The 22889-nt window shown below is 47.1% G+C and overlaps 7 protein-coding genes across 7 annotated transcripts; 3 read left to right on the forward strand and 4 right to left on the reverse strand.

Moving 5' to 3' along the window:
- Positions 1 to 4602: 4602 nt before the first annotated feature.
- EPUS_07271 (uncharacterized protein) lies at positions 4603 to 5744 on the forward strand (the record flags this gene model as incomplete). Its single annotated transcript, XM_007806677.1, has 3 exons — positions 4603 to 4695; positions 4794 to 4978; positions 5528 to 5744. 3 exons carry the CDS (start codon positions 4603 to 4605, stop codon positions 5742 to 5744), a joined length of 495 nt encoding a protein of 164 aa, XP_007804868.1.
- A 1161-nt stretch (positions 5745 to 6905) lies between these two features.
- EPUS_07272 (uncharacterized protein) lies at positions 6906 to 8069 on the reverse strand (the record flags this gene model as incomplete). The annotated part of the gene is made up of 3 exons (XM_007806678.1): positions 6906 to 7429; positions 7595 to 7811; positions 7950 to 8069. 3 exons carry the CDS (start codon positions 8067 to 8069, stop codon positions 6906 to 6908), a joined length of 861 nt encoding a protein of 286 aa, XP_007804869.1.
- A 4248-nt stretch (positions 8070 to 12317) lies between these two features.
- EPUS_07273 (uncharacterized protein) lies at positions 12318 to 13406 on the reverse strand (the record flags this gene model as incomplete). Its single annotated transcript, XM_007806679.1, has 1 exon — positions 12318 to 13406. The coding sequence occupies one exon, from the start codon at positions 13404 to 13406 to the stop codon at positions 12318 to 12320; it is 1089 nt and encodes a 362-aa protein (XP_007804870.1).
- Positions 13407 to 13542: 136 nt separating this feature from the next.
- Positions 13543 to 14079, reverse strand: EPUS_07274 (uncharacterized protein; the record flags this gene model as incomplete). The annotated part of the gene is made up of 1 exon (XM_007806680.1): positions 13543 to 14079. One exon carries the CDS (start codon positions 14077 to 14079, stop codon positions 13543 to 13545), a length of 537 nt encoding a protein of 178 aa, XP_007804871.1.
- Positions 14080 to 14487: 408 nt separating this feature from the next.
- EPUS_07275 (uncharacterized protein) lies at positions 14488 to 17528 on the reverse strand (the record flags this gene model as incomplete). The annotated part of the gene is made up of 4 exons (XM_007806681.1): positions 14488 to 15156; positions 15217 to 16007; positions 16064 to 16394; positions 16455 to 17528. 4 exons carry the CDS (start codon positions 17526 to 17528, stop codon positions 14488 to 14490), a joined length of 2865 nt encoding a protein of 954 aa, XP_007804872.1.
- Positions 17529 to 18979: 1451 nt separating this feature from the next.
- Positions 18980 to 20237, forward strand: EPUS_07276 (uncharacterized protein; the record flags this gene model as incomplete). The annotated part of the gene is made up of 2 exons (XM_007806682.1): positions 18980 to 19383; positions 19445 to 20237. The coding sequence occupies 2 exons, from the start codon at positions 18980 to 18982 to the stop codon at positions 20235 to 20237; spliced, it is 1197 nt and encodes a 398-aa protein (XP_007804873.1).
- A 614-nt stretch (positions 20238 to 20851) lies between these two features.
- On the forward strand, positions 20852 to 22638 carry EPUS_07277 (Protein disulfide-isomerase; the record flags this gene model as incomplete). Its single annotated transcript, XM_007806683.1, has 4 exons — positions 20852 to 21201; positions 21256 to 21634; positions 21687 to 22126; positions 22179 to 22638. 4 exons carry the CDS (start codon positions 20852 to 20854, stop codon positions 22636 to 22638), a joined length of 1629 nt encoding a protein of 542 aa, XP_007804874.1.
- Between the last annotated feature and the right edge of the window lie 251 nt (positions 22639 to 22889).

Here is a 22889-nt window from a genome sequence, read left to right on the forward strand (position 1 = left end):
ACAGCAGCATTCTCTTCTGTCAGCTCCACATTCGCTCTGAGCCCTCTGCAAAATGCTTGATTCGCTCATGCTTCTTACAAATCCTCATTTGCTCACACAATTTCGCCCTGTTGCAAACCCTCAGGTGCTCATGCTAATTTTGTTCTTTTGCAATCTTGATCTGCGTATGCCCTTTTGTAAATCTTTCATATGCCTTCTGGCCTTTGTAAATCCGTGTGGAATCTATGAGAACCTCTCTGCTGATCTCGTGTAGAATCTGTGGAGTCTGTGGTGTCTGTCTGCGGCGCTGTGGTGCTTGTGCTGATGATGCAGAATCGCTCTGCCATAGAGGTCTGCAGTAGAGAGTCTCTGCTGAGTTACTCTGTCGTAGTACTGCTTCACCGTAGCACTGTTCTGTCGTATTATAGAACTTATCTCTTCCACCTCTTATCATAATCCACTCAGTAGTATTCTCTTCCGTCAGATTCACATTTACTCTAAACCCCTTGCAAATGCTTGCTTCACTTATGCTTCTTACAAATCCTTATTTGCTCACAAATTTTCGCCCTGTTGCAAACCCTCAGGTGCTCATGCTAATTTTGTTCTTTTGCAACCTTGATCTGCGTGTGCCCTTTTGTAAATCTCCCATTTGCCTCCTGGCCCTTGCAAATCTGTGTGGAATCTGTCTCTGCCGACCTCGTGTGGAATTGTGGAATCTGTGGTGTCTGTCTGCGGCGCTGTGGTGCTTGTGCTGATGATGCAGAATCGCTCTGCCGTAGAGGTCTGCAGTAGAGAGTCTCTGCTGAGTTACTCTGTTGTGGTACTGCTTCACTATAGCACTGTTCTATCATATTATAGAACTTATCTCTTCCACCTCTCATTATAATTCACTCAGCAGTATTCTCTTCCGTCAGATCCACATTTACTCTAAACCCCCTGCAAATGCTTGCTTCACTCATGCTTCTTACAAATCCTCATTTGCTCACACAATTTCGCCCTGTTGCAAACCCTCAGGTGCTTATGCTAATTTTGTTCTTTTGCAATCTTGATCTGCGTATGCCCTTTTGTAAATCTTTCATATGCCTTCTGGCCTTTGTAAATCCGTGTGGAATCTATGAGAACCTCTCTGCTGATCTCGTGTAGAATCTGTGGAGTCTGTGGTGTCTGTCTGCGGCGCTGTGGTGCTCGTGCTGCACGACGCTGAATCACTCTGCCGTGGAGGTCTCTACCGTGGAGGATCTCTGCCGAATTTCTTGTCACGGCTCCTCTGTGGCACCGTTCCTCGGTGGCACTGTTTTCTGTCGTACGTACTCCCGCAGCAATTTTGAGCCGTTCTGTTAAGGCTAGACAGTTTTGTATCCTGTCCAGGATATAAAGAGCGTGTTGAGCTTTCGTTTACTGTAATAGCTCAAAACTAGAACAAGTTAATAGTTTATAGATTGCTAAAACGAAAGCTGAGGAATCTATGTATAGTGTGCGAACGCACTGTCCACATATACCCTAATCACACTAAGACTGATCACATGATCTATAATACCCTCAACCACGCTATAGGCAATCTCAATAGGCAAGCTGTAGACACTTCCATCACAATATACGTTAGGGCAGTCGAAACTTTGTGCTTACGAATACACACTAATTAATCTATTTTATCGATTTATTCTAAATAAACTCTTTATAGATATTGCAGAGCATACAAATAAATACGTATTTGAAGAGAGATCTCAAGAATTTAATTAAATTCAATAAGAATAGAGAGATATAACTGCTGCAGATATCAGAGGATATATTAACGCTATGCTCTTAATTAGAGTATAACCTAGTAGCAGAGATCTAGCCTATTATTAGAATCAAAAAGAGAACTATCCTTATTAGCCTATGACCCCGTAGATGTCTTCATACAGATTTCAGCATATTTCAAGGTATCTCAAGCTTAATAGGCCAGGGCCACTCCTTAATAACTAATGGTACAAAAAAGTTGAGCCTCTTGCCACTCGATTTTGAAATGCTACGACTTCATATATATACAAATTGCCACAAAATCTCTTAGTTGACAAGCAGTTGGTTAAATTTAAAGGGCGTTCGAAACATACTATTCAGATGAATTCAAAAGCTGCTAGCGAAGGATACAAGATATATAGTCTCTATTGCTCTAACAGCTATATAATCGATTTCAAATTCAGTAGTACTACAGAGAAGGTAGCTGAATTAGCTTAATATCCTAATTTTTCTCAGAGTAAGGCAATTATACTAGATTTCACAGAATCGCTTCTAGTTTGATTTTTACGTTCTAGGCCATTTTACGTTCTACATCTAGATAACTTCTTTACAACTTATAAGCTCTATTAACGGCTTTACAAACTCGGAATTAGAGCTAATGGTATAGCTAAAGCAGGATCTGGTATACCCAAAGAGCTAGCATATCTCCATGATGCAATAACAAAGCAAAATAACCATAGAGAGTGGTTTAATTACGTGGTTAGCAGCGTCAATTATATCGCATTTTGTGATTTAGCTTCTAAGGCAATAATGACCACTATTCATAATCCTACTATAAAGGAATACACCTATTTCGACAGAAGCAAGCGTCCTAGGGCCTCTCTAAAGCTTGCTGTAGATACAGAAACTGCAAATGCCGCAAACTCTATTAATACTGCGAAATTTGCGTGCCCTGCGAATTCTATACTCCCTGCGCCTCTTGCAAATTCTCTAAATTCTGCGAATTCTGCGCTCCCTGCGAATTCTACGCTCTCTGCGCCTCTTGCGCCTCCTATAAATTCTGCGCTCCCTGCGCCTCCTGCGAATTCTGTGCTCTCTGCGAATTCTACGCCCTCGGCGCCTTCTGAAAACAAGCCACAATATCTACAAAAGTTGTATGCTCTTGAGCACTATAATAAAGAGATGGGTGGCTCAGATAACCATGCAAGACTGAATTCATATTATTCAGTAAGCCGACACTATTATCGACGCAACTGGCTGCCCTTATTCTATCTCCTTATCGACGCAGCTGTTACAAACGCGTATATCCTCTATAAGCTAGGCAAAAAAGGCAAAAAGCTCTCACATGCCCAATTTCAAGAAGAAATAGCACAAAGTCTACTTCAAGGACCTGGAGCTATTTTACAGCAACGGCGACCACGCCGTCCCCAAGCTATCTACAATCTTCGTACTAAGCCAGTACCAAAAGATAGCTATAAAGGGCACTCATGGGTCAAAGGAGATAGCTATCGCTACTGTAATTTGTGCAATCCCGGTCGAAAAGCAGGCAGGCCACGCAAAGCACTCCAAGAACTGTCTACTAACGCTCCAAACAACGCACGAAGAAGCAGACAGGGTATCCATCGCACGAAATGGTTATGTAGCAAGTGTAACATCCCAATTTGTTATAATTCGAGGTGCTGGGCGCGTCATTTGCCCTCTGTATAGTAGATAGAGCAATTCTTTTCTGTTGGTGTTGCTACTTCCTAATTAGGCTTAGTATCTTTTTCAAATAAGGTTCTCACAGAGGCTGTTTATTGGCTCAACTTGATTTTAGATTTGCTTGGCATTTAATGTGCTGGCCAATGAAAAATTGGCGCATTTTATGACAGAAAGGTGGATAGCGTGGTCAACGCACGGACATGCCACACCCCCTGACGTTGGAGTTTATATCTCTGCGCATGGGCGCGTTGTAGATAGATTCTCCAGCTTTCGTTTTAGCAATCTATGGACTATTGACTTGTTCTAGTTTCGAGCCATTGCAGTATACACAAAACATCAGAAAAGAGAAATGAAATCAGTAAAAAGAGACAAAGCAGCCCGGATATTAATAGCACTAAAAATCGCCATGTTGCAAAGGCAGATATAACACGTGAGTCTAGATACACTGTGCATAAGGATTCAATGCGCCATCCCGCCCAGAGGTCCCAAAACTGGGCCACCAGACCTTCGCGTAGAATTAATCCAAATTCGAAGAGGCGACAGCTGTGGGCAAGGCATGTTGCCAATAATAGCAAGGGTTCAAAAGGGGGACTGAGTACAGGTGAAGCCAGACTGAGTCCCCTGTGCAGCATCAGGACAGAAGGTGAGCAAGAGGGTGAGCAGCAGGAGCAGTGGCGGTGCGGCCTGAGCAGAGGCTGAGCCGAAGTTGAGCCGGGTGACTAATTCCTGAGTCAGGCAGCAAAAACGGCAAACCTAACTGGGTGCCAAGGGGCGGTCAAGATTCGGTGCAGGATACCAGATCATTCACACCCGAATCTTAACCACTCCAAGTCCCATTTCCAGTTTGAGACCTGAGCACTCGTGGCTGTGATTTGAGCGATGAATGAGTAGCCTGAGTTGTGGCTGTATAAGGCTGTTCTGAGGCTGAGCGAGACGTGAGCATCCCTGGGCATCTTTGAGCATCAACTGAATTCTATCCTGAGGGGCCGGATTTTGGGTCGCTCCCAACTTGGAGCGCCCAGGTTTGTGCCCTTTAGGTTGTTGGGTTCTAAGAAGCGACCCGCCAATTCTTGTTCTTCATCTTGACGGGATAGCGTATCATTCTCAAAAGACATATGGTAAACGACAATAAGGGTGTGTTATATAAGTTACTTGACACAAAGCGCACCCAATTTTCGCCGCCTGATCTTCGGCACACTTGAGATGGTGTGGTACGATGAGACTCCTGAGTACGAAGCTCTATCGTACGTCTGGGGCCCAACCTCGCCCGCTGAGCGCACGGTTCTGAATGGGAAGGTAAAAACATCACTCCCAACTTGAACAGCGCACTTCGACAACCGCGTTGGCCTGGTTCGAAACGCCTCCTCTGGGTCGACGCACTCTGCATAAACCAGGGTGATTTAGAGGAGAAAGCGCATCAGATCAAGTTGATGCGTCCTATCTACGCTTTGGCGTCAGGCGTCCTGGTGTTGCTTGGATCAGGAACCGTCGGGACAGACGCTGCAATGCGAAGTATAGAAAAGTTCGATAAGGCGATCTGGTCGACTTACAACTTCCAGGTCAATTTCGTGGAGCTCCTGTATCGGCCCTGATTTACGCGGATCTGGGTAGTGCAAGAATTTGTAGTGGGATGGAACTCAAAAGAGAATCCGAAGATCGGCTGTGGAAGTGTCTGGGCGCATTGGATTTCTTTCTTCGCTGCTGGGGCACATTTCAATGACAACCTTCCAGTCGAGCAGAATACACGAAGCAGTACCAGCAATCTCTTTCTAGTACATTCGAACGTTCTTGGATTGACCAGGTCACAGATGTCAGGGTGTCCATTTGAATCTGTTGACCTTCTGAGAGGGCCTATTGGCCGCGTTTAATATGCGTAATCCCTGCGTTTCTGCTGCTTCTAATTGGTCAATTTCCAACGCAATTTCGCTTCTAATTTCGCTGTACGGTACAGCTAATTGTACATAGATCTACGCTCTCTACCCCCGTAGCTATCAATCAACTTGCTTCTCTACGCACTCTGCACAGCAGGTTGACAAGAGCCTTCTGGGAAGGTGCAATGACTCCTGTATTTTGGTTGCTGCCTTGTCCTTCGAAAACCTTCCGATGCCATCGACTAATGCAACTTCAGACCACAAAGAGCAGCCTGGACCTTCGTCCCAACAATGTCATATATCCTCAAGCACGAAGCCGACGGCTTCGCTCTCCTGGGCCTCATGTGGCAGACCCGCCACTTCAAGACTCCAATTCCATCCTGGGTTCCCGACTTCACCATCTCCGCCGACTCCGAGGACGAGCATAACCCTGTCTTCCTCCGTGGGAGCTGCATGAACGTAGCTTTGTCTTAGAAGCAAGATACCACCGTATCGGAGGATCACACAACGCTTTCGACATCAGGCGTTTCCTTCGGCAAAGTCATGTACATCATCTCATTCGTTGACGGTGACCGGTACTTTTATGTCGACAAAATACATCACGAGCCCCGAGAAACAGCAACACCAATCTCAATGCAGAACAATAAGACCTCCCTCATTCATTTTATACTTCCAAAAAATTGAGACTGATACAGTATATCAGATAAAAGCCTAAAAAGCCACAATCAGTCCACGATCGATCTATAGAGATACCATACCTCTTGGGGAAGTCGCAGTCCAGACCATTCTGTCAGCACCGCCGCAGCCGTTTGCGTGCGGCTTATCCTTTCCCCCTTCCACGCCTACCTTAGCTCGTCCACTTCTTACTTCCGCATTCGTTGCGACTACTGACTACCTACTTACTACTTACTACATAGTTACAGCACGGCACGGCAATCCTCCGAATAAGCGAGCTTGATGCACGATGAGGACGATGACGGGGTGGGGGACACAGCTGACCTCCCCCCCGGGGTCCCGCCAAACATGGGAGATGGGAGATGAAGAAAATTGAAACTTGAAACGGTTCGCCCGCTCTCCCACCACACTGCAGTAGAGTACTTCCTTACCCTCCGCATACGGCAAATGTCGTTTGATAGTATTTTGAGGCCAACTTTTTATCAAGTTAGATTTTACAATTAATAAGTATAAGTGATAGAATTTCATCTATCTCTTTTAAAGAGATACCATGGAGAGTTGATAGTTGACTAACTAGTACTAATAGAGCGATGGGAGAAATTATAACAGAAAAATATCAATCATTCGATGAAACAGATGCCTCAACGCCTGCGGGACGTTAGGGAGAGCGAGGGCCAGCTCACAGGCTATCAGCTGAGCCCAATTCAGTAGCTTGCTAGCCCATTTGAGCGTCAATGACGAGGTTTCTGGTCGCAACATATATAGACAAGCAATTATCTGGGAGGTGTGGTGGCCATGTTATGATGGGGAGAGTTACTGAGCGCCACTTTTTCAGGTGCGTGCATACACCGTCACGACTGGTGAACCGGGCAGAAGATTCACATCAAGCTTTGTTGCTCGTCAACAGAGCGGGTAGTGGTGCATACAATGGCACGACCAACCCGCGCGCTCTGCATCCCACTACTTTCTTGCAATGGTCAGGTTCACCACCTCCTCGTTCAGCAGCTGCCCACCTACTTCTCTGTACTCCTTGACCAACTCTTCGTGGAACCGCTCCCTCATACCCTCCAGCTTGCCTCCGACCTCTTCCACCAGTGCCTCATGCCACCTCCCACAAACGGGATTTCCCCCATTGAAGAACCACTCCGTCATCTCTTCCGGACTCGCCCATCTCCAATGGGTGATGACCTGCTTCGTCTGCACGTCCTTGAACCCCGCCTTTTCGAGATTGTGCTTGATCTGGTCAGCTGTCGACCATTTCGGGCTTGTGACCAAGGGCGCTTTGAATTCCGGGTACACTTGCTGGCAGGCTTTGGTCCACGGGGTCGCGATGCTCGGGTGGATAGGGTCGGCCCAAGTGTTCATACCGAGGATGCCGCCGGGAGCGATGACGCGGTGGAGTTCTTTGATGCACGCAGTAGCGTTGTGGGCCAGGTCGATGTATGTACAGGCGAAAGCGTGGGTGATGGTGTTGGAGGAGACGCCTTGGGTTGGGTGAGCGTTAGCGTTGAGCCAATTTGGAGAAGTGGGAGGGAGGGAAGTGAGCTTGGTGAGCTTGGATGTAGGAACAAGCTATACGTTGCAGGTGGGGGAACGGTGGTCTGGGTATAGAGCCCGTTGAAAGAGAGGATCGCGAAGAGTGGGTGTACTGTGTAGATTGCCGCCATCCAGGAGTCTTGTCGTCACATTCTTCCAATCGTGCTTCTCCGTCTTACGATTGACAGCTTCGAGCATCCCCGCGGCCGAGTCGATTGCCAGGACGGAAAGGTCTGGAAAAGATTTCTTGACTTCAGCGGTCACAGTGCCGAGGCCACAGCCGTCATCAAGGACAGCAGAAGAGGAATCTGGAGGCGAGGTCTGCGTTGCCTGAGCGGAATTTGGCGGTTAGCATCCTATTCTGTAGAAACAGCTCAAGTCATGCCGGAAGTGGTGTTATGTATAAAGGATTTCTGTGGCTTGCCTCCCGAATGTTAAAGGGAGAACTAGCATATCAGAAGCACACACCCATTTGATAAGCTCCACGATGACAGGGTGCACGGTACGTTCGACATGATGGTGATAATTGGAGGTAAAGGACCAGTGGTCTGGATGGTGTTTGATTTGGGATTCTGACTGGGTAGCCATGATTGAACTTTGGATACCGAAGCTGCTAGCCTATGTAATGGCAAGATTGAATACTAGCAATTCCAAAAGGCTGTGAATGTTAGAGATTGTCAGCCACAGTCCAGAAAATGATTTGGGATATACCCGCGGTTTCATACTGTCCCATCCTCGAGGCTCTGCCCCACGTCTCCCCTCCATCTTTCTTTCGCGCAGCCACGATAGAACTCGAAGAATCATGACCGCAGCTCATTACTACAAAATGCAAAGCGTGTGTGGCATGATGATGCGGTAATAATGTTGTGTCATGCAACCATATGCAACTCATCATATCTGACAAACTAGATCCAGAGGAGGTTGGTCGCCCGTGTTCTGGTGAATAACTATATGGGCATGGGGAAAGTAAGTACTGTGCATTGCGAAACTCTTGCAAATCCTTGGCGTTGTATCGAGAATTGTCGCTGCGGCGTCATCAAACAGAAACAGCTCTTGAGGGGCCATCTATAGACTTGTATCATGTAAATAACATATTAAAATATTGCTAAGCTTCTCCTGATTCTAGTGATCTACATAAATAGTCAATATAGATCTCAATTAATAAAGCTAACTTTTTATATAATAAATTCTACTTTCTTAATTAGAGTTCTATATATCTAAAATCCATGTTATTAGAATCAGGAGAAGCTTAGCATTATTTTGATATACTATCTATATAATATAATTTCATAGATGATCCTAAGAGCTGTGTTCTGTTTGACAACACGACGCTAGCGATTCTTGGTACAACGCCAAGGATTCGCAACACTTTCGCAATGCACAATACTTGATCATTTGGTGCGGAGAATGCCCCTTTACCCTCCCCCCCCTCCTCCTTTCCTCTCCTATGCAAGGTTTCTATGGCCTTAGGCCTGCGCGAATATGCACAATTAATATCGCGCACTACAAGTAGGTGAACCCGCGTCATCAAGGGCATTTCAATACGCTCCCATTGCCCTACTACTAATTAAAATTGGGCAAAGTTATTGATAGGTAGCGCGTACTTGCTTAAAGGTACATTCTGGGGTGGAGGCCCTTGAAGGTTGGCCTAACGCTCTGCTGTATCCCACGCGCCGGTGGTGAATTTGCTTCCTTTTAGCGTCAAAATTGCTTGGCATACAGAAATCGAGTAGAAATCGAGTAAAAAGCGCCAGCAAGCAGCGCCAGCAAGCTATTATTTGGCTATTGACTATGATATAGCTCGAAACAAGGTCCTTTTACGCATAGAGATACGTTGCAGCTTCTACATCCTCCGTACGTCATCTTCGTACGCTTAGGAGCGACGTAATTGACGATTTCTGCTAGCGCTGGCCTATTGCTCTTCTCCTCCTCTTGAGCACTCTTTTTGCACCATACGCAGTATCAACGCTTCTCCAAGGGCTGCCAGCTATGGCCTTGAGTTGCTCGATTGAGCAGAGGCATAGGCTTGCTCTTATAGTGCTGCTTAACAGGCACTAGCGTTTCGATAGGGTAGGGCATATTGAGAAGGGCATCAATGAGTGCTTTTCGAAACGGGCGTTGGCCTCTTTTCTTTGTATCTGCTATATCCCTCTTCTAAATAAGATAGCTGTTGACCACGCAAATATCAAGTATATAGTATTATAAAGGGCGCCAAATGTAGTGTTCGTAAGGCCTATAAGTAGTAAAGTTCTTTTATAATTAATTGCTTTTATTAACACTATTTATATAGTTAGTAATTATAATTATTAATAGTGTAAGGAATATAGAGCTATTTAAAGAGTAAGTTGCTAAATATAAAACGTATAATTTATATATTTATTAATATAAGAAAGGATTGCCTTTAAAGTTGTAAAACTATACTATTTTAAAGATTATAAGTAGTTATATAGTCTATAATAATGTTATTATCTTACTATAGAAAAACAAGTGTGTTATTAATAACTTTTGCAAGTATAGAATTCCAAATAAGGCTACAGTTATGCTTCTTTAGCTGTAAAATTTATACAGGGACTCCTTAAGCGTTTTTGCGAGTAGTGCTTATATAGCAAATATGAAGAGCAAGTAGCAATTAAGTAACGTTGACATTCAGAAAGAGATTATCTAAAAAGAAGTAAAAAACACGCATTAAATGAATTTGACGCAAATACTATGTAAGGCGAATAACAAGGGCAAACGTTAGTGCTAGATGTACCATAGTAAGCTTTATAAGCTCTTTTTCAATAATGTCAGGAGAGCTATGGTTGGGCCTAATATACAAGACGAAGCGTGAAGAAAAGGAAACGAAAGTGGGAACACAACGCTCTATATACATGTCCGTGCCCCTTATCTCGCTGAGGCCAGGTACAGACAACTGTGGGTACCTGTCGTCAGTGATAGCTAGAATAGCGGCGGGGAGCTGGGTCCGAGATGAGCTCTGTGAGCCATGGTCAGTGCCACAGGGAATATGGTCCTTGGCGTAGGTCGCGGGAGGATTTGTAACAAATAACTCGATCAAATTTGATGCCCTCTTAAGGGATATCCTCTGGTCCTTTGATACAGCTATATTATAACTAATTATAGACGTATCTAGCGTCGCTGAGTACTTACATCTTATAGCCCTCCTTAATTGACTTATTCAGGAGCTTGACCTTATGAGTACTACAGCCTCTATAGGCTATTATAGCCTTATTGATAGCCAAATAAGAGCTTAGATACTAATTCTCCTTATAATTTTGCTTAACTATAGACTTAATTGGCTCTATTTACTAAATAAACGTCTTATGCTCTTGATAAGGAGCAGTTATATAATCTCGAAGTATAAAATATTGATAAATCTGCTTATATCTTACTAGGCTTATAAATTAACCTAAATAGCCAGACTCGCTCTAATGTTCTTCGTGTTTAGATAATCTGTAATATCCTATATAAAGCAAACAGCCGATATATCGCCAAATGTCGATTATATTGACTGGTTTCCAGGGTCTGAAAAAGGATTCAGGATCTTCTTCTTCTTCAAAATCCGTATTTCGAGCGTTTTGTGCATAGCTGTTCGTTGATTCAACAATTCTATTGATAATAGAGGGCGTAAGGAGTTTTTGGAACGTATTAAGCTGCGAGAGACCTTTTAGAAGCGATTTTGAACGCTCAAATCGTAACTTCAATGGCGGTTCGTAAGCAGGGAGATCAGGGAGTCGATTAGCGTCAATTTCGAGCGTTTTCGGAAGAGGTCCACTGGCAACAGGTTTGAGCGCCGTTTTCTGCTCCGTTCGGTCAGTTCTATTGGTGATTTTGGGGTCTCTAGCTGCAGAAGGAGCACCCTTTTCTTCCCATATAGTTTTAGGCTTTCGCTGGCGTTGTGACCTGCGTAATTCCATGTAGAAGTTGGCCTTGATGGCGTTGATCCTCCAAATTGGAAAAAAAGTCATGCCAAGACCCAAAATTCTTGGCACGCTAAAAGGAAGCAAATTCACCACCGGCGCGTGGGATAGGGTTGTCCATACAGGCAGGGTAGGCCACTCCCTCAAGTCCCTTAGCTAAAATAGTATACGGATGGAAATTTTATTCGTTGCCCAAATTGAACGTGCGTACGGAGTATGCGAGGAAGAGTCCCACCTTGTTGAATTACAGATTATAAGCTAATACACATATATTTCGCCTAAATAGGTATAGCTCGCCTTTTCTGTGGGGCTAAATGACAATCAGCCTATAGTTTTGGCTCAGACGTGCTAGCGCACTTTGACTTCGTCATTGTCTAGGTCGCAGAGTACGTCTGAGGGACTGAGACAAGACTACGTTCTTGTACTCTACAATGTATCTCCACATCCCGATGCGGCTCCACACGCTGATCCGTCTTTATTGTTGGAATTGGCCGTACGCGAACAGCCAAATCCTCTTAGCCCACGTGACTCTTGGCCCACGTGACCGTCTGCGCGCCTCGGTAGGTTAGCCTGCTCCTCCTTCTTAACTAGATAGAATCTGCAGGATAGATAATTCAGTTCATCCACCTCATCATTTATACGGGTCGTATTTGCCTATTTAAGCTTGCTGTTACCGTTATTGCTCTATTTGGCCTCCATTTGCGAAGCCAAGGCTCCATTGGATGGACAGGAAAGGGCCGATTTCGTTGTCAATTACGGATGGGAACAATGGTCACTATTTTGGTATATCAACGCTCTCTCTTCTCCATAAGTTTTGAATGAGTGGCTTTGGACCACAAGATCCTCCGTTTGAAAAATTGCTTCCGGGAGCAATCGCCATCAAACCACGATTTCAGCCAGCGATCTCACAACCTGAGCACTAAATTCCCGCTGGATCCTCGTCCCAGTGTCCGCGCTTGTCTCCAGGTCTCTCCGCTCGACACAAAATGCGTCCCGCCCTTTTAGGCATGTCTCCACGGCCGCGGCATACCTCTCGCCGACCTCCGCCTGGAGCGATCCGAGCAGCCCAGGCTCCGACATGAGCCACCGCTCCCGGATGCCGCCCGACGAGGGGCCGCCACAGCGCGATCTCGGCCATGACAAGGCCGAGGCTGTAGATGTCGAAGGTTTTGCGATATGGCAGCATAGGGCCCTCAAGCTGGGTCTCCGGGTGCCGGTAGACCTCCATACGGCCCACGCGCGGCGCCTCGCTCGTGGCCTCGTTGAAGCGTGAGCGGCGAGAGTTGTCGAAGCCGGTGATGTATGGGGCGCAGACATCTAGAGCTGCGGCGTCGGATGAGGGGCAGAAGAGAATGTTAGAGCTGCGCAGAGCTTTGTGGAGCCAGTTGACGGCATGGAGATAAAGTAGGCTCTGGGCAAGCTTATGGGCCAGAGCGACCCGATGGACCAGAGATGGTTTCGGGTGGGTTGTAAACGCGTGAAAGAGAGACACGGGCTGGACCTGTGGATCAAAGCCGGGAGGGTTCTTGAAGATCAGAGCGGGACGGGGTGGTAGTTCCGCTTGTTGCAAGATACTGTACCCTTGACAAGTCGGAGTGCAGAACTCGTCTGGCTTCGGGGCCATGAAAAGAATGGTGAGTTCTTCTAGAGATGAGAGCGACTTTGGTGCAGGATCGTTACCTGGAATATCCCTGTCTTCCCAGTTGATCCACACTTGCTGTTCACTATCACCATCAGGTGTGTAGATTGCCCGCGGGTGGTCTTGCTTCACATCTCTTTGTGATTGAATTTGTATCCGAGAGGGTTCTATCTTAATCTCGCGCGCTTGCACTGTGTTGTCCGCCAGCAAGGAGGTATACAGAGCTTTGAAAGAAGCGAGGTCCTCGAGTTCTGCATCCACAGTTTGCTGCCATTTCATAGACCGACTGTGAGCATTTTTGGAGGCGTGAGCTGCTTCTACCAGCTTTTGTAAATCAGCCACCGTGTTTCGTGTTTGAACAAGCTCCATATTATGCTGCTGCTGCTGTTCTTGCAGGATACGCAGTTGATGGCTCTCTAAAAGGTCATGCAACAAATCATTGAGTCGAACGAGCCGTTGTAGTATCTTCTCAGACTCACTCTTCCGGAAGGCGCTCCATGTGAAGCTACGAATCACCCCTAAGGACCCGGGTGTTTCTCAGGACTGTGGAGATCATATTGAGAAGAGTGCTATAGCCTTCGCTGACATTGGTGGAAATGGTAGGATGCACATATTCATTTGGCAGACCCTTTTGATGTGGTTCATTGCGTGCAAACATTTCCAGCGCCAGATTGATCTCAGACAGGATATTCAAAAGAAGCATCGTGTTAGCCCGAAGTGTCTGACTTCCACGATTCCCGCCTGCTCCGTCTACGGTCTGACTTCCACGGTTCTCATCTTCTCCACCCGCAAGTCCAGCAGCTTTGACAAAGTTTTGCAAACGTAACTGCTCTATCTCAAATTGATTAGAGAGAGTGCAAGAATCCTTTGACGCTTCCAAGGCTGATTTTATCACTTCATAGCCTACGGAATCGCGTTCACTGTCAGTACTAATGGCGCCAACTCCGAGACCGACCACTCTGAGGTCGTTACCTTTTAAACAGCAAAGAGAGAGCTGAACAGCCAGAGATACTCCTCCTAGCGCCGTGCTAGCAATTTCCATTTTGTCACACGTTACACATAGGCAGTTCTGGAAGGTAGAGAACTCAAGGCAATTCGTACAGATAGATAGTAGAAGATTTCACCTCGGGAATTACAAAATGGAATGGCCGATGGAATTCGGCCAATCAGAGTGCACACAGGGCTCGACATATTAAGTGGTAGTAGTGCTAGAAAGAGGACTACGGCGATGTCAAAGCTTCTACCAGGAACTTGGATTGTCTGGAACTCAGTTAGCAAGAAAGGCCCTGCAAGGCAGTATACCCTAGCAACAAGGATGAAAAACGTCAAGGCCTTGAAAGTGCCTGGCGATGTCGCAAGTCTCAGGTCAGCAAAGGCCGATCCTGGCTTATTGTCCATAGGAAAGACCGCCCGGCCCCTACCCACGACTCGGTAAAAGTCCTGTAGATTTTCAAGCGGCAGGCACCCTTCCAGCACCTTCAGCCTTAATGAGTAAATCTCTGACCCCCTTGTGGCCCCGCCTATTCGCAACGGCTCCTGGGACGAGACCATTGTTGTTGTAGATCATTGGGTCTGCTCCGGATTGCAGAAGGAACGTGGCATTCTCCATAGAGCCGGCAAATGTAGCGTAGTGAAGAGCTGTGTCTCCCGTTTGATCCTGGATCTTGGTTGACGCTCCCTTTTTCATCAGTATCTCCATACTGGCAGCTTGGCCAAATCTTGCACATAGCATGAGTGGAGTCGTTCCCGCCCTATCTCTTGCATCGACATTACTACCGTTCTCTGCCAAGAATTCAATAACTTGCAAGTTCTCAGAACGCGCTGCCACATGTAGCATTATTACTTGGACATTGTTTCGAATTCGAATCTCTAGGTCTACTTTATTATCGATGAGAATTTTTACCATATGGAAGTCCTTGAACTCCATAATTGAAAGACTAAGGCCAGAACTGTACGGAGTGGTTGTATAAAGTCGATTTTCCCTCGCCGGATCGCCATGAGCAATGGGGTATCGTTGCGTTGGTCTCGGGTCTCCAGGTCTGGCTTGAAGCTGAGCAGAATTGCCACAATTTCCCGCAAGTCGTGTGTAATGGCGCAGTATATAGGAGTCAATTTTTGTCTGTCAGTGCCATTTGTCGGAAGGTTTTTGTTGGCCCCCCTGCTTAAGTAAAAGTCGCACGGTTTCTGGTCGCTTAAATACCACTGCATTCAAAAGTGGCGTTCGAACCCAGTCAGAACCATCATAATCGTCAATATCAGCTCCGTGGTTAAGGAGTACGAGGACGACCTGAGTATGTCCATACTTTGCAGCTCTATGTAATGCGCTGCACCCCTGCTCATCTTTAAGCGATGTTATTGCACCATGTTTGAGAAGTATCTTCACCACCTTTGAATGTCCATCCCCTGCAGCCACATGCAATGCAGTGCGGTCATGTTTGTCTTTCAACGATATTTTTGCACCATGCTTAAGTAGCATCTCCACAGCCGGTAAGTCTCCGCATAAAGAAGCCAAGTGCAAAGGTGTATCTCCAATCTCATTGCGGATATCTGTAGAAGCACCAGCCTCCAGGAGTATTCTCATTCCAGCACGAAAGCCTTTCCGGATCGCGAGATGAAGGGCAGTGTTTGATTTTGCAGAATCTTGCGCATCTAGGGCGATCCTGGTTTTCGCAAACAGCTCGGTGGTGCCCTCACGAGAGTTCCGCACTGCTGTACATAACGGAGTTCTGCCGTTGGACTTGAGCTCCAGGTTGCAGCCAAATTGAATCAAAATGTCCACAAGCTCCTCATTTCCATTCGCGGCTGCCTGACGTATAGCGCGAGTATCCAAATAGCGCTTTTGCATGCGAGCAGCCCTGCGAAGCCATCTTTTCAAGGCCTTCAAATCCTGGGCACGGGCTGCGATGCAGAGGTGCTTCTCTACAACGGCCGGATCCGGGCCTTTCTTCGACGCCTTATGATCGGACAAATCTGCCTCAAGGAAGTGTCAGCAGGCCATGAACTGCAAGTAAAAGATGCAGACGAACCTTCGCTACTTGAGCAATCCTCGGACTCGGTTTCGCCTATCCCGGCAGGTAAATCAGCCTCATCTTGTCCACGGCAGCAAAGCCCGTAGAAGTCTTTTTCTTCGTCACATTCAAGAATTTGGGACATTAGTTGTTGAGGAGTGAGTCTACTGGCTCGTTTTTCTCGGATCATGTTTTTAATCCAGTCAAGAGGTGCATTGTCTCCTGTTGACTCAAGCTTCTTCACCCAGTCCCTGAAAGCTTCCATGTTGTTCCTGGGATATTCACCAGATGAGCCATGACCTCGGAAGTAAGTGAGCTTAGATGTTGAAGTCTCGCCTTTCAACACAGTCTGGAAATTGTCAAAAGTGAAATCCGCCAGGGGGGAGGGGTTTTTCTTTCAGTGACTTACAATCATGTCAAGGTATACACAGCCCAAAGACCAGATATCTGCAGATGTGCTCCTTGGCTCCTTTGCAACTACTTCAGGTGCAGCATAGGCCATAGAAATAGGCCCAATCTCACCGGTTGTCGTACTTTTCACTTGTGCTAGCCAGTCCCTGGCGATGCCAAAGCCTGTGATGTAAACTTTCCGTTGTCTGACAAGTATGTTTTCCGGCTTAATATCCTTATGACGGATCTTTTTCTCTTGCAAATACATGAAAGCTGTACAAAGACACCCAAATGCTTCTCGAATGCAATGATATTCTGCTGGATCAAATGATTTTTGGTTCAAGAAAACCCGCAGATCCGAATCAGCGACGGGCTCCATGATGATACCAACAAATTGTGGATCTGTATACGATCCGATGTAACGAACAAGGTGGCGATGCTTCAATCGCTTCAAAGCATCTACCTCACGTTTGAAGAAGTTCAAAGACTTCGTACTCTCTTCAAAGGTCTTCTGGCGGTCAAGTCGTTTTCGCACGTATATCTTACGAGAGAGCTTACTCCGTACACGATCGACAGTTCCGGATCCGCCATCACCAAGCTTATTGAGAGGCTCAAGGTGATTGTCTGCATTGTCCGCAAAGTTTGCGTGAGTTGTTGATCGACCTTCGATTCTTGCTGCTTTGGTCAAGACTGAACCTTGCATTCTGCGGAATCGATATCTCCGCTCTGGTGAGAGGCTCCGGGGAAGATTGCTCCCAGAATACGGTAAAGCGATATCCAAGCAATTTAACTGCATAAAGTCGTCCATTAAATCAACAGCATTGATCATCCTGAGAACTGCATAGGTGCGTGGTCGGAAGCTCCATTCTTCTCGATTAGCCTGACAAAGGAGACTTGAGATTCGATCAAAGTCTGTATCCAATAAATGAACTTCTTGATCACCATCCTTGAGTGGGAGTATCTTTTCCATCTCGAGCTCGGACTGCACATGAGGCAGATCACTTTGATTTGGTGGATTGGCAGTGGTCTCCTTGCCTTTGGACGAGTGGACATTCGGCTGAGAAAGGCCGTCCTGCCCTGTTGCATCGATCATCCCAGAATTTCAGGGCTCAGCGGTTCATCAGTCTTGTTGTCTGCATGGTTGTCTGACAGCTTTGTAGGGAAGGGATAGCCCAAAGTAGAGCTGTCATCACCGAATTTCGAGTAGCTGCGTTGCACATCATTCAGGATGCGGTCTTTAAAGGTTTGATTATTCTTGGTCACCCTGGCTGGCAGAATTGATGAAGAAGTAGCGCTAAGGGCGTCTAGTGTCTTAGATGAGCCTGAAGAGGGCTTCGGATTCTCGGGCGTGGCAGGAGATGGACTCAGCTTGGCTCGAACATCTGCTGGGATTCCCTCGCAAAGGTATTAGAATGATCGCTCGGGGTGGAAGAAGGCCGCTTCACAAGCTTGATGGACTTGATGGTGCTCGAAGCCCATAGCTACCATTCTTCTGACTAAATCCTCGTTGTTGGAGCCCCCGTCGGCCATAAGCGGCGGACTGATCTTCATTGCGTGTAGCACTTCGACTCTCTGGCGTCTGAGAAGTCGTGCAGGCGAAGGATCAGACTCGCCAGGTATCTGATCTCGATAAGTGTTCTTTCCTTTGACGGTGGCGACTTTTGGCCAGTGTTGAAATCCTGCGGCGAGTGCTGAAGCTCCCCCCACAGCCTTCGACTTTGAGGACTCTGAACCCTGCTAAACCCATGTCTCAGCTACTAGCTCAGAGGGTTTAGTGTGTCAAGTCACATGATAATATGCTCAGAGGGGCTAATTAATGACTGTGTCCCGCACCTAAATCGGATAGAGTGTCTACATATCAGATGTATTTACCAAAAATCTCGGTAATTCATTATCTTACATTAATCTATTGTATGAAGTATAGTCTTTCCTTATATTTGTACTATAACTTGTAAAAAAGAATAATAAAAGAGACAGGTATCCGGGGATCTAGCTGGGGAATATACACATGAGGTTGCTATCCGGAATAGGAAGCTTTATTGCGCTGTTGCTCTGATCCCAGTGCATCATTGAAGCACCGGAGTGCCAAGACCTTCCTTTCCTGCATTAGCATTTCACGTGACATTTGTCAGCTGTTGTCATCCACTAGCCTTTCATGTTGTCAGTGTAAGTTAGCCCTTTTCTGGTGAGCGGCACGTCCTCCAAGAAGGTGAGACACACCTGAGTCTCCTGTGAGACCGGGGTGAGCAAGAGCGGCATCACCCTACTTCTACATAGTTAGTAGTACTCGAGTAGGGCCCGACCAGAGGTGAGCTTGGGGCAGATTTTTCTCTGCTTGGCAATTTAGAACGCGGTTGACCAAATCACATTCCAAAAAGCGCGACTTGGGAGATAGGTTTGGTCACCAAGCCCAATTGCTGTAGACTTTCATGCATGCGCATTTTTCAATCACACAATCTCCCTAAGCTGACCTCGCAATCAATTCCATCTTGTCGGCCAATTTTGTACTTTAGACAGCCCCAAACTTCCCAATCCAAATTTATCATGTCTTCCCCAATTGATGGACCTCTGAAGCGCAAAGCAAACGACCTTCCTTCCTCATCGCCTGCAGAACCCAAAAAGCCAAAGACCAACGCGAGCATTACTTCTTTTTTCGGCGGCCCAAAGTCGGGTACGAAATCCTCCAAGCCTGCCGGAAGTGTTGCTAACGGGTCCTCTTTGATATCGTTAGTGACTCCTAGGTTCGATAAAGCGAAATGGGTTGCAAAGCTTACTCCTGAGCAAAGAACTTTACTGAAGCTCGAGATCGATACACTGGATGAGAGTTGGCTGGCACATCTGAAAGATGAGATATTAACTCCAAGTTTTCTTAATCTCAAGCGCTTCCTCAAAAGCGAAATCGAGTCAGGCAAGAAGGTGTTCCCACCCTTGGAAGAAATCTATTCCTGGTAAACTTTGAACCTGTTCAACCGTTTTCTGTCATTTTTGCTTACGAAGATTCACCGCAAGGTCCCGATACACACCTCTGCCGTCAGTCCGCGCGGTGATCCTTGGTCAAGATCCCTACCACAATCACAATCAAGCACATGGACTCTGCTTCTCCGTCCGACCTCCTACCGAGGCCCCTCCTTCCCTCAAGAATATATATCTTGCGCTAGCTAACGACTATCCCTCGTTCACGCCTCCACCTCGCAAACTGGGACTCCTCACCCCATGGGCTGAACAAGGGGTTCTGATGCTCAACACCTGTCTCACGGTCCGTGCTCATGAACCAGCCAGTCACAAGGACAAAGGATGGGAGCGCTTCACTCAGAAAGTGATCGATACTGTAGCAAAGACTCGGACGAGGGGAGTGGTATTTTTAGCATGGGGATACCCAGCACAATTGAGGTGTAAAGGCTTGGGGACGACTGGAAAGCATCTGGTATTGCAGAGCCCACATCCGAGCCCGTTGAGTGCGTATAAAGGGTTTCTGACCTGTGGACACTTTAAGAAAACCAACGAATGGCTGAAGGAGAGATATGGCGATGAGGGTGTCATTGATTGGAATCTGGACCAGCCGAAGCCGACTGCTGCGTCCAATGTGGAAGGTCCTGTACGGGTTACTGCCGATCCAGCGAAGGGTGCAGGGGAAGCCGACCCATCGACACAACTTGCAGAGGAGAAGCAGGAGAGTGCTGCAACGGACCCAGTGGTCGCGGGTGAGAATAATGGTCAAAGCCCTGAAGAGGATGACACGGATGCTATCGACGCACTTCAAGAGATGGCTCAGGCAGAATTAGAAGCAGAGAAGAGAGAGTAAGAGAACACCGCCATGGGGCTAGAAAAGTATGTGCTGCCACCAGCTACATACTATGAGAAATCCATTATACAGAGAGTCCGTGTCTCTACTCTCGATGCCCTCAACGTCCGAGGGTCATGTTTTTATTGCTCTCGGTGCATGATACCGGAAGCGAGTTTCCAAGCGGCGGCGCTGGTTGGGTGCAGCTTCATCTTTCTCTTGGGTAGTGTCTCGCTTGCTCTGAACGGGCCGCCTGAGTCTCAATCGGCTGTATAGATACACAGAGATGAACTGTTCAGGTTATTGAATCATCCTGTAAAACCTTCCAATAGTTAATGCCTGATCGGTGCTATTTGTGTGCACATATCGCCTAATCTATGTTAGATCCAAAACCTCGGATCTAATATTAGTGATGGCCTTGGACTGGAGGACGCTCTAGGCCGTGTAGTATAGTACTAGTAGTGGGTGTGTAGCTATTCTTGGCTTGAAGACACCTTTACCACTTTGCACTCGAGCGCCTCACGCAAATCTATTCAAGAGCTTCGATAAACATATTTTTCTTCCTCACAATTCCCCCCTCTGATAAGAGAAGCCGGCGTTACATCTTTTCTGTTTCCATTTAACAACCCTTCAAGATGCGCAGCTTCAGGGAAGCCACTCTTCTCTCCCTCTTAGCTGCATCGGGCGTGCTATCCAGCGATGTCCACGACCTAAAGACCGACACTTTCAAGGATTTCGTCAACAGCAATGATCTTGTTCTCGCAGAGTTCTTCGCTCCGTGGTGCGGGCACTGCAAGGCTCTTGCCCCGGAGTATGAGGAGGCTGCTACGACATTGAAGGAGAAGAACATACCACTGGCAAAGGTTGACTGCACCGAGGAGGCAGATCTTTGCAAGGAATTCGGCGTGGATGGCTATCCTACGGTCAAGGTCTTCCGTGGACTTGATAATGTCAAGGCATACTCAGGACCTCGCAAAGCACCAGCGTAAGGTTATCTTAGCAGGTGTCTCACATTTACTTTGACGTTGACTTCCTCTAGTATTATCTCGTACATGACCAAACAAGCTCTACCAGCTGTTTCAACGCTCACTAGCGACACGCTGGAGGAATTCAAGACGCAAGATAAGGTTGTCCTCGTTGCTTACTTTGCCTCCGATGATAAGACATCAAACGAAACGTTCTCCAAGGTCGCCGATTCGATGCGTGACGATTTACTATTTGGTGCCACCAGCGATGCGGCACTAGCGGAGGCAGCTGGTGTCAAACAGCCAGGACTTGTCATGTACAAGGATTTCGATGAAGGCGTGGCCACATTTGACAAGAAATTCACTACAGAAGCAATTGAGGACTTCGTGAAGACGGCAAGCGTCCCACTTGTAGGCGAAATCGGACCAGAAACATACGCCGGATACATGGCTGTAAGTTTGGCTTAGGAGATCCCTCGAGATGAAGACTAACAGATTTGCCCAGACCGGTCTGCCTCTGGCCTTCATTTTCTCAGAGACCCCCGAAGAGAGAGCCGAGCTCGCCGCAGTAGTAAAGCCTCTCGCGGAGAAGTACAAGGGCAAAATCAGCTTCGCTACTATTGATGCGAAAGCTTTCGGCGCCCACGCTGGAAATCTCAACCTGGAGGTTGGCACGTGGCCGGCATTTGCGATTCAAGAAACCGTCAAGAACCAGAAATTCCCGTTCGATCAGAGCAAGAAGATCACCGAGAAAGATATTGGCAAGTTTGTGGCTGACTATCTCGACGGGAAGATCGAGCCCAGTGTCAAGTCTGAGCCCATTCCGGAGAAGCAAGAAGGTCCTGTCACTGTGGTCGTGGCACACAACTACAACGACGTCGTGCTTAACAACGAGAAGGATGTCTTGGTTGAATTTTATGCGCCTTGGTGTGGTCATTGCAAAGCGTATGTTCTCATATCCTAGGCATGTCCCTGGCCTTGCTAAACAGATTCGCAGTCTTGCGCCCAAGTACGATGAACTTGCTCAGCTCTACACCTCTAAACCTGACTTTAATGAAAAGGTCACAATCGCCAAGGTTGATGCCACCGCCAACGACGTTCCAGAGGAGATCGCTGGCTTTCCCACCATTAAGCTCTTTGCAGCCGGCTCTAAAGACTCGCCGATTGACTATCAGGGTTCGCGCACGGTGGAGGATCTTGCCAACTTTGTGAAAGAGAATGGCAAATACAAGGTCGACGCCTATGTGGCGAACGATACCGATGATGCTGATATGACAGATGCTGAAGAGACGATGGGCAAGCAAGCACCTGCAGCCACTGTCAGTGATGCTGCCGAAAGCGTCAAGAGCGGTGCTGCTGAGAGCGTGAAGAGTGTTGCCAGCGAGGCAGCAGAGGCGGTTAAGACTGTGGTTTCGGACACCGATGATGGTGGAAAGGAAGCTCATGATGAGTTGTGAGAGCGGCGGCTAGTCATGGGTTCGTAGGTAAAAGTTTATGCTACCAAGGAGCATCTCGAATTGAGGTCCAGTCAAGAGCTGTAATTACCTTCCTTGCTAGCCATTGGTGCACCGTCTTGCGGAATCAATTCGAATTGGAGTTCCTCTGTCTGCTCACAGCTGTTAGAGAGGATTGTTTCACCCAGCCAATTCCCGGCTACAAGTAAGGGAGGAGTAACATCGACCACAAGTAGAGACGCTTTCCCTCCTCT

The sequence above is a fragment of the Endocarpon pusillum genome (assembly GCF_000464535.1).
Source record: "Endocarpon pusillum Z07020 unplaced genomic scaffold scaffold5579, whole genome shotgun sequence".
Classification (NCBI taxonomy): domain Eukaryota; kingdom Fungi; phylum Ascomycota; class Eurotiomycetes; order Verrucariales; family Verrucariaceae; genus Endocarpon; species Endocarpon pusillum.